Source organism: Condylura cristata, unplaced genomic scaffold, assembly GCF_000260355.1.
Source record: "Condylura cristata isolate star-nosed mole 26May11 unplaced genomic scaffold, ConCri1.0 scaffold00018, whole genome shotgun sequence".
Taxonomy (NCBI): Eukaryota; Metazoa; Chordata; class Mammalia; order Eulipotyphla; family Talpidae; genus Condylura; species Condylura cristata.
In genome coordinates, this window is record NW_004567119.1 from 8,530,959 (window position 1) to 8,545,322 (window position 14,364).

General features: G+C 39.3%; 1 protein-coding gene across 1 annotated transcript; it reads left to right on the plus strand.

Annotated features, from left to right (window-relative positions):
* Positions 1-258: 258 nt before the first annotated feature.
* Positions 259-14,349, plus strand: TMEM184C (transmembrane protein 184C). Its single transcript, XM_004685199.2, has 10 exons — positions 259-987; positions 5,746-5,876; positions 5,961-5,997; positions 6,682-6,887; positions 8,262-8,336; positions 9,346-9,439; positions 11,032-11,144; positions 12,658-12,757; positions 13,224-13,395; positions 13,608-14,349. Exons 1-10 carry the CDS (start codon positions 769-771, stop codon positions 13,871-13,873), a joined length of 1,413 nt encoding a protein of 470 aa, XP_004685256.2. The 5' UTR covers positions 259-768; the 3' UTR covers positions 13,874-14,349.
* The last annotated feature ends 15 nt before the right edge of the window (positions 14,350-14,364 follow it).

A 14,364-nucleotide genomic window follows, 5' to 3' on the forward strand; every position in this document is an offset into this window, starting at 1 on the left:
GCAGAAGAATGTGATAAGTGTTCCTCGGGTGTTCTCAAACAACTGCTGCAGCGTCCAGCATCGTTCTCACACCCAACCGGCGAGCACCCCACAATCTTCCCTCCACCTCTTTTTCTCACCTCCTAACCTTGAAACACATCCCTGCAGCCCCGCCCCCCGCCGCCGACCAATCAGAGGGTTGCAGGGAGCCGGATGGGGCGGGCCCAATTCGGCGCTGGCGACGAATCAACAACCTCACACAGCGGAGGCGGAAGCGGAAGCCCCGGTTTGGCCTGGGGTTCCGTCGTGGGGGATGTCCCGCGGGAGTGAGTGTGGAAATCCTGGGGCCGGCGGCTTTGAGTCCTCACCACCCTTCTAGCCGCAACCTCCGGCGAGGATACGCCGGCGAGCGCGGGAGGCAGGCAGGCGGGCCGCCCAAGGACAGCGCGAGCGGACAGGCGGCTGCGGGGCCGGAGCGAGCTGTGTTTGGGGTCCTCCGAGGCCGGTGGTGGTGCCGCCGCTATCCCCGAGGCCATGGTGCAGGCGGAGCTCTGGGCGATCCCCAGGTGAGGGCAGCAGCTCAGCCCGGCTCCCGGGGGCTCCACTGCGGAAGCACTGGGTGGATGCGGGGTGCGGAAGAGAGGATGCTGCCCGCACTGCTCCCCGGTAGCACCCTGAGCGGCCGCAGTTGCGGCGGCGGCAGCAGCAGCAGTAGCAGAAAGCACAGCGCAGGCCAAGGAGGCGACTGGAGCTGCTGGTGAAGTGGCCTAATAGCTCTTTCTCCGTAGTATGCAAGTTGAGAAAACAGCCAAAGAACAGGGCTCCCCATCATTATCTCCTTCGAGCTCTTTTTCCTTGCCACGCGGAGCTGACCTATGCGGAAACATGCCTTGCACTTGCACCTGGAGGAACTGGAGACAGTGGATTCGCCCTTTGGCGGTGGTCGTCTACCTGGTGTCCATAGTGGTCGCCGTTCCCCTGTGCGTGTGGGAGTTACAGAAACTGGAGGTAAGAGTCCTGCACAAACGGCAGCCACCCTTGCTTCTGCCGTTCCGCCCACCTAAGGTTGCCTGCCCTCTTTTGTCCCGGACACCCTGAGCTTCGTATCCTGAAAACGGTGCTCTGTAAAGGAGCCCAGTCTTAGCCCACAAACCGGCCTGGTTTCTTGTTCACGGTTTTTCAAAACAGGTTGGGGGGAGCGGCGCGGGGGTGAGGTGGGGGTGGGAAATAAGCTGGAATAAGAGAGCACTTGGGTACGACACCGCTTTGCAGGTACTCATCGATTTCCTGAAAGCGAGGTAATTTTATTCCTGAAATCTGATCTGCTGAGATACTGGACCTAACTAGACCATATAAACTCCCTGGAAAAACCTTGTCATGAATTGTATTAGAATTTAACTAGCTTCCTGAACTAAAGGATTCTATATGGCTTAACTTTGTTGTTCGTTTTTACTTTAAAAAATTTGTTCTTAACCAACAAAGGTTTTGCAAAGTCTCTTGCTTATTTTTGATGTCATCTTGTTATTATGACATCAGTAAAGTACTGCAAACTGGAAAACCCCAGGGAAAATACTTAACAAATGTTATAAAATGAGCTTTAATTTTGGAGTTAATAGAAACCAGAAAATATTTTTACTTACTAACACCTATTTCACCGGTGCTATGATGAGACCGTGACTATTTTCGGCTCTTTATTTTGGAAAAGATTGCTACGTAACTAAACAATATTTTTAACATATATTTATCTTCTGTATGGTCATTAAATTATTTTATGTTGATTTCCATTCTGGCATAATCTGTAATTATTTTTAGTGCTAATATTTTACTACATTATATATTTTCCATTTGTCACATGTTTAACTTATGTCTATAATTTGTTTACCAAAGTGCAAGTAGAGACATTTTAATGCAGATGAGGATATCTTTTAAGTAATTTTGGGAGTATATTATAGGAACTATTCATATATATATATATTTATTTACTAATTTTTACTAATTTTGTTTTCCTGCCCAGTTGTCTGATACTTGCATTAATAAATGATGACTTTGAACCCAGTGATAAGTCAGGCTTGTCTTCTGTATGGTGAGAGAAACATAGCACCTTCCTTCCTGGAATTTAGTGGCAGACCTACACAACCACCAAAAGTAGATCAAGGAAATAAAATTGTATATAAGGCTATGGATGAACTTAAAAAGATCTCAGTAGTGAACTGGCAGGGCAGTCTTCTTGCACATTCTGAGAGGTCACTTACTAACAATAGGAAATAGAAGGAAAGCTCTTTGGTTGGTAAGAAGAGGTGGTACCTGGGTTCCAATGACACATGGACCACATCAGGAAAGCAGACTTCAAAGTCTCTTTGGAATGAAGAAGCAGAAGTTGGCAGTGGGTTGGACTAGGGGAGAGTCAGTGAGGGAAAGTAGGAAACCAAGGACCCGTCTGGGGTTTATGTCTTGAACAGCTGAATAAATATCAGTTATTGAAGTGGAAAATTGACAAGGGCAGATTTGAGGAAAACTAAATTCTTCTTTGGATTCTTACTTATGTGAGAGATATTGGGACGGGCATGTCAAATATGCAGTTGGATCTATGACTCTAGAAAGGTTTGAGCTAGAGGGTGTGTATGTGTGTGTGTGTCTGTGTGTGTGTGAGAGAGAGAGATGTCACAACAGAGATGGTATTTAAACCTTTAAGGAGAGATGAGATTATAGGGAAGAAGTAAAAAAGACTGAGGAGGGCCTCCCTGGTGGCAAGGGGTTAAGTTAAGTGTCAACACTATGAAGCTCTCCCAAGCCACTGCAGAGGAGTTCAATCCTCAGCCAGGGAGCTGACCCACATGGCGCAGCAGACAGCTCCTATCTCACCAGCTGCTCTCCTCAGCAGTGTATTTCAGTCAACCTACCTGTTCTGCTCCCCACTCGGTCTCTGGTGAATCCTCTCACCACCCAGCACCTTTGGCCTACACCCCAGCTCTTGTATGTATAAATAAATAAATAGCAAAAATCTTTTAGAAGGCTGAGGACCTAGTACCAACATTTAGAGGTCAAGTAGAGGACTAGGAACTTCAAAAAAAAATAAAAGCAGCATGCAATGGAACACCAGGATGTGAAAACTGAGGCAGTGAAAGTAGCTAAGTGACATTGTGCCTAGCATGTTTCCTGCAATATCCTCATAATTGTCTTTATTATTATTATTATTCACATAAATGAGTTTGTGTATATAAATGGTTACCTCTGTGCCCAGTACATAGTAGCTGCTCAGTAAGCTCCAATTACTGTTGTTTTTAAAACAGCACTATTACTACATTAGAGCAACAACTTTCTCATATAGCTTCTTAGTTGGGACTAGGTTCTCGATTGAACACCTACAGCGGTTTTCCGCATTTACTTCAACACTGGATAAAACAGTTTAGTGCGTAGGGAAAGTTTGTGTGAAAAATACTTGTCTTAAACCCTAGTACTAACACGTGAGCACTGTGAAAAGGCAGTGGGAACAGAGTGCACCCCATGCCCAGAGTGGACAAGTGTTCGCTTACTGGAATGGCAGGGTGCCTGCACCTGCACTCTTTAAGTTGTTTCTCTCACTTGGCCAAGCATGTGTGTAACTGAAGTCAAATCTTGAAATGCAGCCTGGAGGCCAGGCTGCTCTGTAGTCCCTTCTCTGCCCCCTGGTCCTCACGCCCAGCTGCCACCCTGGTGTCAGGAGGGTGGTCCTGACGCAGCTCTGCCCTGTTCCTCTCTGCTCTCCACTCTGCAAGCATTTGGCAGAGGGAGAACCAGCTCACCCCCCGATGCTTGTCGCTAATCTTCTTTCTTTTCCTCTCTCTTTTCCTCAAGTTCCCTTAGGGGGAAAGTCAACTCCAATTATCTCTTCATCCTGTGAGCCCAAAACACTACTCATGACTGATTGTTCTACAGTGATGTTAATGTATCCTTAAGTCAGTCTAACTTATTTAGAGATCAGTGTAAATTAGATGAAAATAAGTGGGGTAGTTAGTAATTTTTGCAGATAGCTAATGTTGACTTACATACTTAAAATAGGTGCAGCTCTATGCATATTACCTTCATATAGTAAAAAATCAAAGTAGCTATAAAACAAATGCTTTCAACTTAAAAGCATTCATGTGGACAGATGATTTTTTTCCTTTTAAATTGTCACTTGCAGTGGAAAATGGCCCTCTGTTGCCACGCAAGTTTTTATTGTTCTTTTTTTAAATCTGGCATCTCTGTACTGTAGTGATTCAGTCTCCTGTCACTTGACTTAATGAAGGGTGGGAAGAACTTTCCTCCCTCCAGCACACACAGGAGTTTGACCTTCATGAATCACAGCTCATCATTTTTCTCTACCGTCTAGAGACTCCTTGGCACACAGACGGATGTTAAAAATAAACATGGGCAGCTGAAATGGAAAAAGGCACAAAATGATGTAAAAATAAACTATCATCTTTTTTTAAAAAAAAAAGACTTATTTTCAAATATGAAATATGCATAATTACTAAAAATTTTCCCAATTAAATAAATAAACATGGGCATGCTTTTAATGATCACCCTGTAATAGAGAATATCTAGAATATGTTTTTGTTGTTGTTATTTTAGATCATTGTTAAAATGAATATGCACTCTAAATGAAATTGTGCAAAGCAAAAATTTCTGAAAAATGATTACTATAATTTCAGATGTTCCTTTTGTACATACTTACTTTCCTCTTACTTCTTTGATTAATCTCCAGTGTTCAGCAAGACTTTTGTATTTGCATTTCCAACTGTTCCTGCCTTTTTCCTTAGAAATTCATTGTTGTAAAATACATTTGTTCTTCATACTTTTGTATTTTATTTCTTTAATCTTTGGCCCTTGATGGGAAATAGATTTCTACATTGTATAGTTAACTGAAAAGCCTCTCAGGTTCCAGAATAAATGCATACCTTTTCCCTTTCAAAATGTAGCATATGCTTTTAAAAAAAAAAAATAGTATTCACAGTCTTTAAGATAAGGGTACAAGTTAGTATAAAATCAGTTCCCCGGTACCCCTCAAATGAATACTGGGGAAACAAACATAAATTTGTTTTTACCAGAAAGTGAGTAAGCTACAATTCTGCCTTAGGAAGAGGTGATTCAAAATATGTTTTTAGAAGTTGAACTTTTAAAGAATAAAATACTGATCAGTTACTGGCCTACAAACAAAATCCATGATTATTTAAATAGTAATATCCTAGATGAATGCCTTTGTATTTAGGGATAGCGTGTGATCGCACAGTGTGGACAGTGGTATTGGCAATGCTTAGCAGATGGAAGGGTTAACAGAGATTATGCCTGTGAAGAACTTAAAGTACCAGACAGACAGTCAGCACTCAATAAATATTCGCACTTAGTGCCTGGGAACAGTAAAATATGCAGGAAATACATATCCATTTGTATAGCCTACAGATAAAAAAGCAAAGGAATAAACCAGTAAAAGAATTTTACATTTAACTTGCAAGGATTTTAAAAAACTTCTCTACATCTCCAGCCACCATCAACTCTGAAAAGTAAATAACAGATTGGGAAATAGTAACATGACATTGCTATTCTTACTGTAGCCCACGTGAGAAAAATCTACCTCCTCCCCACTCAAAAGCGCAACTGGGCTCTTTACTAAGAAGAAATAAAAATAGCAACTGATCATTTGGAAAATATTGGACCTTATGTATCATCACATAGATGAAGGTTTGAGGGGAAAATTTAGTTTGAATATCAGAGAATTGATGTGGACATGTTCTTTGGCTTCTCGAGGTTGGGATACACACCAAGGCGTGGTTTATCGCTGGGATCTTTTTGCTGTTGACTATACCTATCTCGCTCTGGGTGATACTGCAGCACTTAGTGCACTACACGCAACCCGAGCTACAGAAACCAATTATAAGGTAAATTTTATATTTTGGTCCTGCTAGTGTGGTGTTGGCTTACAAACATGATATTAAATGTTTTTTGTTTTGCTTTCCAAATAGGATTCTTTGGATGGTACCCATATACAGTTTAGATAGTGTAAGTATGTTTTATTTTATCTCGTTAGCCCAAAACACTATTTGATAACACTATACTTACAGAAAGCTTCAGGTCACAAAAGTGTGTCATTTGGCAATTAGGAGCCAGATTAATAAATGTGAAAAGGTTCACGTGTTTTTTATTGTTGATGAAGACTGGCAATCTATTGATGTTCCCTTTGTTTCATCATTTAAAATTTCAGATTAACTCTTCATTCTTTTAAAATAGAATGTTTTATATTGTCATCCTTTCATTTGTTAAATCTTTTATCTGGGCAAAAAAATATTTCCCCACTCCCTTCAAACTCTCATGGTTGTGACAGATGGCTACTTTAGTTTGATCAAGTTGAACTGTTCTCTAGTAACAGTTTGTGTGGTCATGTCACGTTAAACTTCAGATTATATTTAAGAACTCAAGTATGTGATTTAGCTTCTCCATATTCATTATTTCCCGCCACACCATTTACGTTTTTGTTTACCAGTGTTCAAAATTTTTATTACTTTTAAAAATTAATTTCTCAGCTTGTCTGGTAGCCTTCAGGATGATAAATTTTACAAAGTTTGATGTTAAGTATGTGAGAAGACATCTCAAATTTAAAAATCAGCTCTTTGAATACCATGAATTGGAAGTAGTGATTCATTTTATCTTAATTGCATCTTTTTTAACACCTGTTCTTTACCGTAGTGGATAGCTTTGAAATATCCTAGCATCGCAATATATGTGGATACTTGCAGAGAATGTTATGAAGCTTATGTCATTTACAACTTTATGGTATTCCTTACCAATTACCTGACAAACCGGTATCCAAATCTGGTATTAATACTTGAAGCCAAAGATCAGCAGAAACATTTCCCACCTTTATGTTGCTGTCCACCCTGGACTATGGGAGAGTAAGTATGTTTGGTTTTAATTAATGTTCTCTTTTAGTTAAGCAGAGTTTCTAAATATCAATCAGCAAAGCAGTAAGCTAAGTATAGTTGTTTCTTTGTCTCAGCCCTCTCTCTATTCTGGGTGATTTCTGTGGCAACCTATAGGTACATCTTCCAGTGCTTTATTTCTTACCCCTTTCCAAGGTGCCTAATTGGTTGTCTGACCCTCTGCATAGTTGCCACAGGTTTGATTTAAAAATAAACTCATAAGACACTGTTGGTTTAAGACAGTTCCAGCTAAATTTAGTCTTCTGGGACAGCAGGCCCAGCCTGCAGAGCCAGAGCATCCTCATCAGGGGGTCTCGCAGCAAGTCTGAGTGCAGCACATAGCCCCGCCCCCGCGCAGGTGTGGGCACCCGGCTCTCAGGGCATGTTGCGTCCAGATACAACGCCTCAAGGGCTTTCTACCTCTCAGTCTCAGTCTGACTCTTAGATTAGGGAACTCACAGGTGTCATTGTCCTGGAGTCCTGGGACTGCGGGGTAAGCACAACCTCCCAGGCAGCTGGTCCTGAGCAGGACTTTACACAAGGCTCTCAGGGCTTTTTTTATTTGGTTGTAACTGGGTTTTTTTGAGTCGTTTGTTTTTTAAAGATTCATTTGTTTATGCATCAGAACTGTGATACAGGCCAGAGGTGCAGGGGCGGTAAGAGGATTCACCAGAGACAGTGGGGAGCAGAACAGGCCGACTGATGAAGTACACTGCTGAGGGGAGTAGCGGGTGGGTCAGGAGAGGGCTGCCGCGCCATGTGGGTCACCTCCGGGGCTGGGGATAGAACTTGTGCTGAAGAGCAGTGGCCAGCTTCATAGTGCTGCACTCTTAACCCATTGCACCACCATGGAGGGCCCTGAATTTTGTTTTATTACTCCTTATAAGTGCCCCCTCAGCCTTCTATGCTTGAACACAGGAGTAGAGTGTAAACTGATGCAGGACCTTTGTTTTGACCTTTCAGAGTAGCTAATCAGTGTTCTCTGGTATATTTAAATACCAAACGTGAAAGGAAACAGAAAGCTAAGTGTAAATAATATTTCCCAATACATTTTCACATACACACATGGGTCCTTTGTTACTTAGTTTTTCTTCCAGAAACACAAATCTTCTATTTTTTCCTTTTCTGTATTACACTGTTTAGAAGTTTGAGGCTATTCACACACACCAAAAAAAAAAAGGTCTTTCAGAAGATTTGGTTGTTGACTAAATCCAAACATAGTATTTAAATAATTTGGTTGCTGCTATTTTCATTCTTAGCCGATTGCCACTTAGAATAATTAAATTAAACATGGCACTCTGAAAGTATAAGCAAGTAGTTGAATGCTCTGCCCTTTTTCTTTTCCAGAGTATTGTTGTTTAGGTGCAAGCTGGGTGTGTTGCAGTATACAGTCGTCAGACCGTTCACCACCATCGTCGCTTTGTAAGTGCGCCCACCTTGTGTTGTTTTGTTAGAGCCTCACGCTCATAATGTGGAGCAAATGAATAAAAATACTATAAAATGTGTTAAATTACTTATTTATTTACATATAATACAAGTCTAGCCTGTTATTAAAAAAAAACAGTGTTTACAGACTATTCTCTTAAAAATAATATAATGTGGCCATTTGTAGCCAAATACCAGTCACAGAGTTGCTCTAAAAAAAACTATGTACAGAGCTTTCTGGAAAGCCTTTGAAAAATAGGGAGGAGAGCACCAGGAACTGAGCAGGGCCTGGCAGTGTCCTGTAGGTCCTCAGTTGGGGGCACCCTGGAACTGTCGCCTGAAGGGAATGCCTGTGCTTCTCTAGCGAAAGCAACAGAATAAGTCAATGTTGGTGCAATAAAAAAATGTTTCAAAATATACTTTATTAAATATTAACATTCACAGAAAAATGTGTTACATGAAGTTAGAGTGTACTGTTTTAGGTTAATTACAGTTTTGTTTTCTACAGAGATAACTCAGAATATATCATAAGTGCAATATTCTGAGTAAGAAATCCATTTTCTTAATATTTGTAGAAAAAAAATTTGTTTTTTAATTTTCCCAGCTCCATGACCAAAATCAATTGATGAACAGGATCCTTTCAAAGAAAATAACTTCTGAATTTAACTGTTGCTGTCAATGCTGTGTTTTAAAGAACATTGTGATTTAGTGATTTTTGTTTTTTTAAGATTTATTTATCGTGTTGAACAGGAGTACAGGCCAGAGGTGCAGGGGCCATGAGAGGATTCACTAGAGACAGTGGGGAGCAGAACAGACAGATTGACAAACTACACTGTTGAGGGGAGCAGCGGGGTGACAGGAAAGGTCTGCTGCACCGTGTGGGTCAGCTTCCCAACTGGGGATCAAACTCGTGCTGAAGTGGCTGTGGCTAGCTTCATAGTGCTGTGCTTTAACCCGGTACACCACCAGGGAGGCTCATTGAATGTTATTTTTTATTGTTTTCTAGAATCTGTGAGCTGCTTGGTGTATATGACGAAGGGAACTTTAGTTTTTCTAATGCTTGGACTTACTTGGTTATAATAAATAATATGTCACAATTGGTAAGTAAAGATTTATCTTTTTAAATTGTTTTCAATATTTAACCCTAAATATTCTTAGGGAAAGTTTCTTTCTGGAATAAAACTTGTTACTTTTTAATGTGAAATTTGATTTATAGGAAGAATTTAATGTTAACATAGATCTTTATAGATGCATTAAGATATAGTAATGTCTTTAAATTATTTAGTGACTTGTACCCTGACCTTTTGATTGTGTTCATTTGATCATTGCATAGTTATATAAACATGTCATAAATAAAAGCTTATTCTTTAAAAACACACACACAGCTATCATGTGTATATTCACAGAGAGAAAGTGTGTAATTGTTCGGTGACAGTACAGGATTTGAGTAAATATCAGACAGTAAAATCCTACGGAACTAAAGGAAAATTAAGAACTTCAAGTTTGAAGAAATAATATTCTAGGAACTAAAATACTGTAAAGGTAGAATTATGTGATTTTTTTCACTTAAGACTGTACATTTAAAAAAAAATCTTTGATGAATGCTTTCAGCAAAATAATAGTTATAGTGCCACATGATATGCTGTTAAGCTTTTTAATAATTAAATGCTGTATATCTAAAGCTTTTCCTTATGTTCAAACTCTTGAAGCCAATACTTCATTTCTAAGACTGCATCCTTAGCAAATGATGCTCTTTGATGCTCTTTGTATAAGAGGCCTATTATATCAGCAGAAGCTGGAAGTAATCCAAAGTCCAGGGAAGGTGACTAATTAAATAAACTATAGTTCTCCTACTGACCAAAATAGTCTGCCATCTTAAAAATAATACTTATGAAATATATGCAGAGCACTTTGGGGGAGAAAGTCAGGTGACAAATTGTGATATTTAGTTGTGAATATCTGTTACAAACTACCTTAATGTATAGAAGTGGTTGGATATTGGGACAAAGAATAAGTTTACTCTTTCTTTACTGTTTTCATATTCTAAAATACTTGATATAAGCATTTTGTATTAATGAAAAACGGTATTAGGAACACTATTCCTATGTAATACTATACTAGGTCAGTAGAAAGATTTCTAAAAATGCTTAGCAAATAGTGAGCATTTATTTTAAAAAATAAACTCAGAGGGAGTAGCATACTACTCTAAAGAAAAATTATTCCCATCTCTCCTTAGTTTCAGATATGTCTCAACTTTGCTAAAATTGTACTTAATGTTGTCTTATAAGTAATATTCATAAAATATTATATATACTAATAAATAAGCCCAGTCCTTAAAAAGTTAACAGTCATTTATGAATAGAAGTCTTAAGTAAGAAAATGTTGTTTGGGCTGAGAGCCTTTTCTTCCATTCTTAGCAGTCATTTGTTCAGTTTTCTTTATGATTTTTCATGAGTGAACACTTAAAAATATTTTAGGAACTGTGTTACACATCTGAGAAATTTCATATAATGTATGTCCACAACAACTTATAAAATCCTGCTGTTAGTCTAAAAATAACATAATAGAGCCTAGAAAAGATTTTTCCTAAAATGTTACTCTAAAATAGGTATTTGGTGTAGTAATTAAATATTTCTTTTGCCATATTTAGTTTTTCTTATTGAAGACATTTGTTAATCTTAATTGTTTCTAGTTTGCAATGTATTGTCTCCTGCTGTTTTATAAAGTACTGAAGGAAGAACTGAGTCCAATCCAACCTGTTGGCAAATTTCTTTGTGTAAAGCTAGTGGTTTTTGTTTCTTTTTGGTAAGTATCTCTTTCTCTTAAATATCCTGATTGCTGTAAGGGCAAAAAAATTTGTTAATTAAAGAGGATTTTTTAAATATTAATACATTCAAATTTAAATGTCTGTTTACCTTGTAAAAGTCCATTCTTTTAGTCCCTTTGGGTTTATTATGATCAGATGATCATTGTAACACTTGTAAGAAGAAATTTGAGGCAACCTAAATGCCTCAACACTCATTAAAATAAATCATGGCCCTAACAAAATAACAGAATTTTAAAAGATAAGCATGATACAGAATATCTAGTGACTGGGAGATATTTGTAAGTAAAGGCATTTGTTTAGACAGTAAAACTATACACGCTCCCATGTCTGTAACCTGGCAGGTGACCGGAGCCGAAAAACAAATTCACCTTACTTAATAATAGTGCAAAAAAAGGGAAAAAGAAAAATCCTTGAAATTCCATCTCCCAGAAAGAACCATCAACATTTTGGTGCAATAATGCCATGTAAAACTGCTGAGATAGGGCCCTCCCTGGTGGCACAGCAGGTTAAAGCACAGCACTAGGAAGCTGTCACAGCCACTGCAGCATGAGTTTGATCCCCGCCCTAGAGGTGGCCTGCATGGTGTGGCAGACCTCTCCTGTCTCACCCGCTGCTCTTCTCAGCAGTGTACTGAATCCGTCTGCCTGTTCTGTTCCCCACTGTCTTGGGTGAATTCTCTCACCACCACCACCACCCCCCATATCTCTGGCCAGCACCCCAGTTCTTATGTGCATTAATAAATCTTTTAAAAAGAACTGCTGAGATAGTCTCATTCTGTAGAAAATTGCACAACTCAGTCTGGCCAGTACACCAGAGGTATTTTTGGTGAGTAAATTTAGAATATAATTTTCTTTGGGTTTTTGTTACTTTGTTATATAGATAAGTTCTTAACCAATCTCCTATTGGCATTTAAGCTCTTACTCTTTAACATTATAAGCAATATTGAAGCCATTACTCTTCTCTGTAGAACTGTGAAAGCTTGTCTGGCTCACTAATAGCTGTTAATAGTTAACTGAGGGTAATGTCCCCAGATGGGCTTGAAATGCTCAGCATGATCTCAGTCTTAAAGGCAGACCCCTTCTGAGTCTGGCTCTAGTTTCAGTAGTTAAAATAAAACTAGTTTTAAATGCTTGTTTTTAAAAAATAAAATCTGAATAAATCAGTACATGTGTATATAACATTTGAGTATCCTTCATTTCATCTTGAATGTGGAGGAAAGACTTAAAAATCTAATGAACTGTAAATTTTGAAAACAAAAGACATCAAATTAAAACTTGGGTGACAAAGCTACACAAGCAGAATAAATTTATAAAGGAAATAAATGTACTTATATACACAGTGTCTTCAAGACTGTGCTGTGAAGGTGGGGTGGCAGCGGGGGTGGTCCACAGATTGTACTGGGGTTTAACTATTTTAAACGGCATATTTTTAAAACAACTGCCCATTTTATGCTTGATATAGATTTGGCGTTTACCTTTTCCTAACATATAGGCAAGCAGTAGTTATTGCTTTGTTGGTAAAAGTTGGCGTTATTTCTGAAAAGCATACGTGGGAATGGCAAACTGTCGAAGCTGTAGCTACAGGACTCCAGGTAAGTAGAACTATGTCTGAACCCATTAAACATTGTTAAGCATTTTTATATATTGTCTCTTCAGTCTGAACTTATAGGCTATTGGGCTATTATAGCCTCACTGTACAGGGAGGAAACAGGAAACCCTAGAGAAATCAGCCATAGTTAATTGACAGCAATACCAGAACCTGGTAGAACCTAGATTTTGTTATTCCTAGTCTAGTGCTCTGTGTTTCTCCTCTTTGTTTTGGGTGGTGGATTGTGGGTGCATTGTACTTTGCTAAGAAATATTTGACCAAGGCAAAGGACAGATGCAATTTTTTTTAAAGATTCGAAATAATTTTTTAAAACAAACAATGAATATAACCATGAAAAAAGAAAAAGAAAACCCAGTAATTGACACTTAGGACTTTTGGAAAGCGTCCTTTACTATGAAGCTAGATTGACACTCAGGACGCTGATGACGTCCCTGATGCTGCTGTTGCAGGACTTCATCATCTGCATCGAGATGTTCCTCGCCGCCATTGCTCACCACTACACGTTCTCATATAAACCTTACGTTCAGGAAGCAGAAGAGGGCTCGTGCTTCGATTCCTTCCTTGCCATGTGGGATGTTTCTGATATCAGAGATGATATTTCTGAACAAGTAAGACATGTTGGTAAGTACCGGTCATTTAACTCCATCCCAGTTGGCAGGTGACTGTACTTGCTATAGCTCCAGTCGCCACTGAAGAGATGAAGGGACCACACAGAGCAGTAAGTACTGCACTAAAGCTCTTCAAGCTGGGGGTGGGGGGAGGGATTATTTTTACTACAAGTTTATTGTGGCAAAAGTAACTCTGGACTAATTTGAAACATTTACATTTTAAAGGAAGGACAGTCATGGGACATCCTAGGAAAAAGTTTTTTCCTGAGGATCAAGATCAAAACGAACACACAAGCTTGTTATCATCGTCATCACAGGACGCAATTTCTGTTGCTTCTTCTGTGCCACCTTCGCCTGCGGGTCACTACCAAGGGTTTGGGCACACCGTGACACCCCAGACCACCCCAACTACGGCTAAGACAAGTGAGGGGATGTTTAATGATGCTACAGAGGAGAAAAAAGAGCATTCAGATAAATCAGTGTCCTCCTGAACGGCGTGCGGAAGCAAACTGTGCTGCCACATTAGTTTCTTACCTGGCGTCCCATTGCTCAGGAGTGTGCGCTTGGGAGAAGCCATGAATGATGGGAATTTCCCCACAAAGATAGGCAGAACCAGGTACAGCTGCTGGGTTTCTATAGGTTTTGTATATCACAAATAATAGGTCTAAATATCCTAGACTTAGACTTGATTTCTTAACACTAGAGTATCACATACTCAAATGACGGGAGGTGACTCTACTAAATGTTCCTGATGCTACATTGCTTTATCAAGAGGATGAACATTTTTAAAAAATCAATGCTTCCTAGCACTGCTGCATGAATATAATGCTCTGGAATTAGCAGAAAGTAATTCAGAAATATCAATTAGTGGAACGTAATCATAATCATGTGCCATATATGCATACCTAAGGATTATTTCTCTATTTCTCAACTGGATGTCTTTCAATAAATTAGAATTTATCATTTATTTTCTGCAACTTTT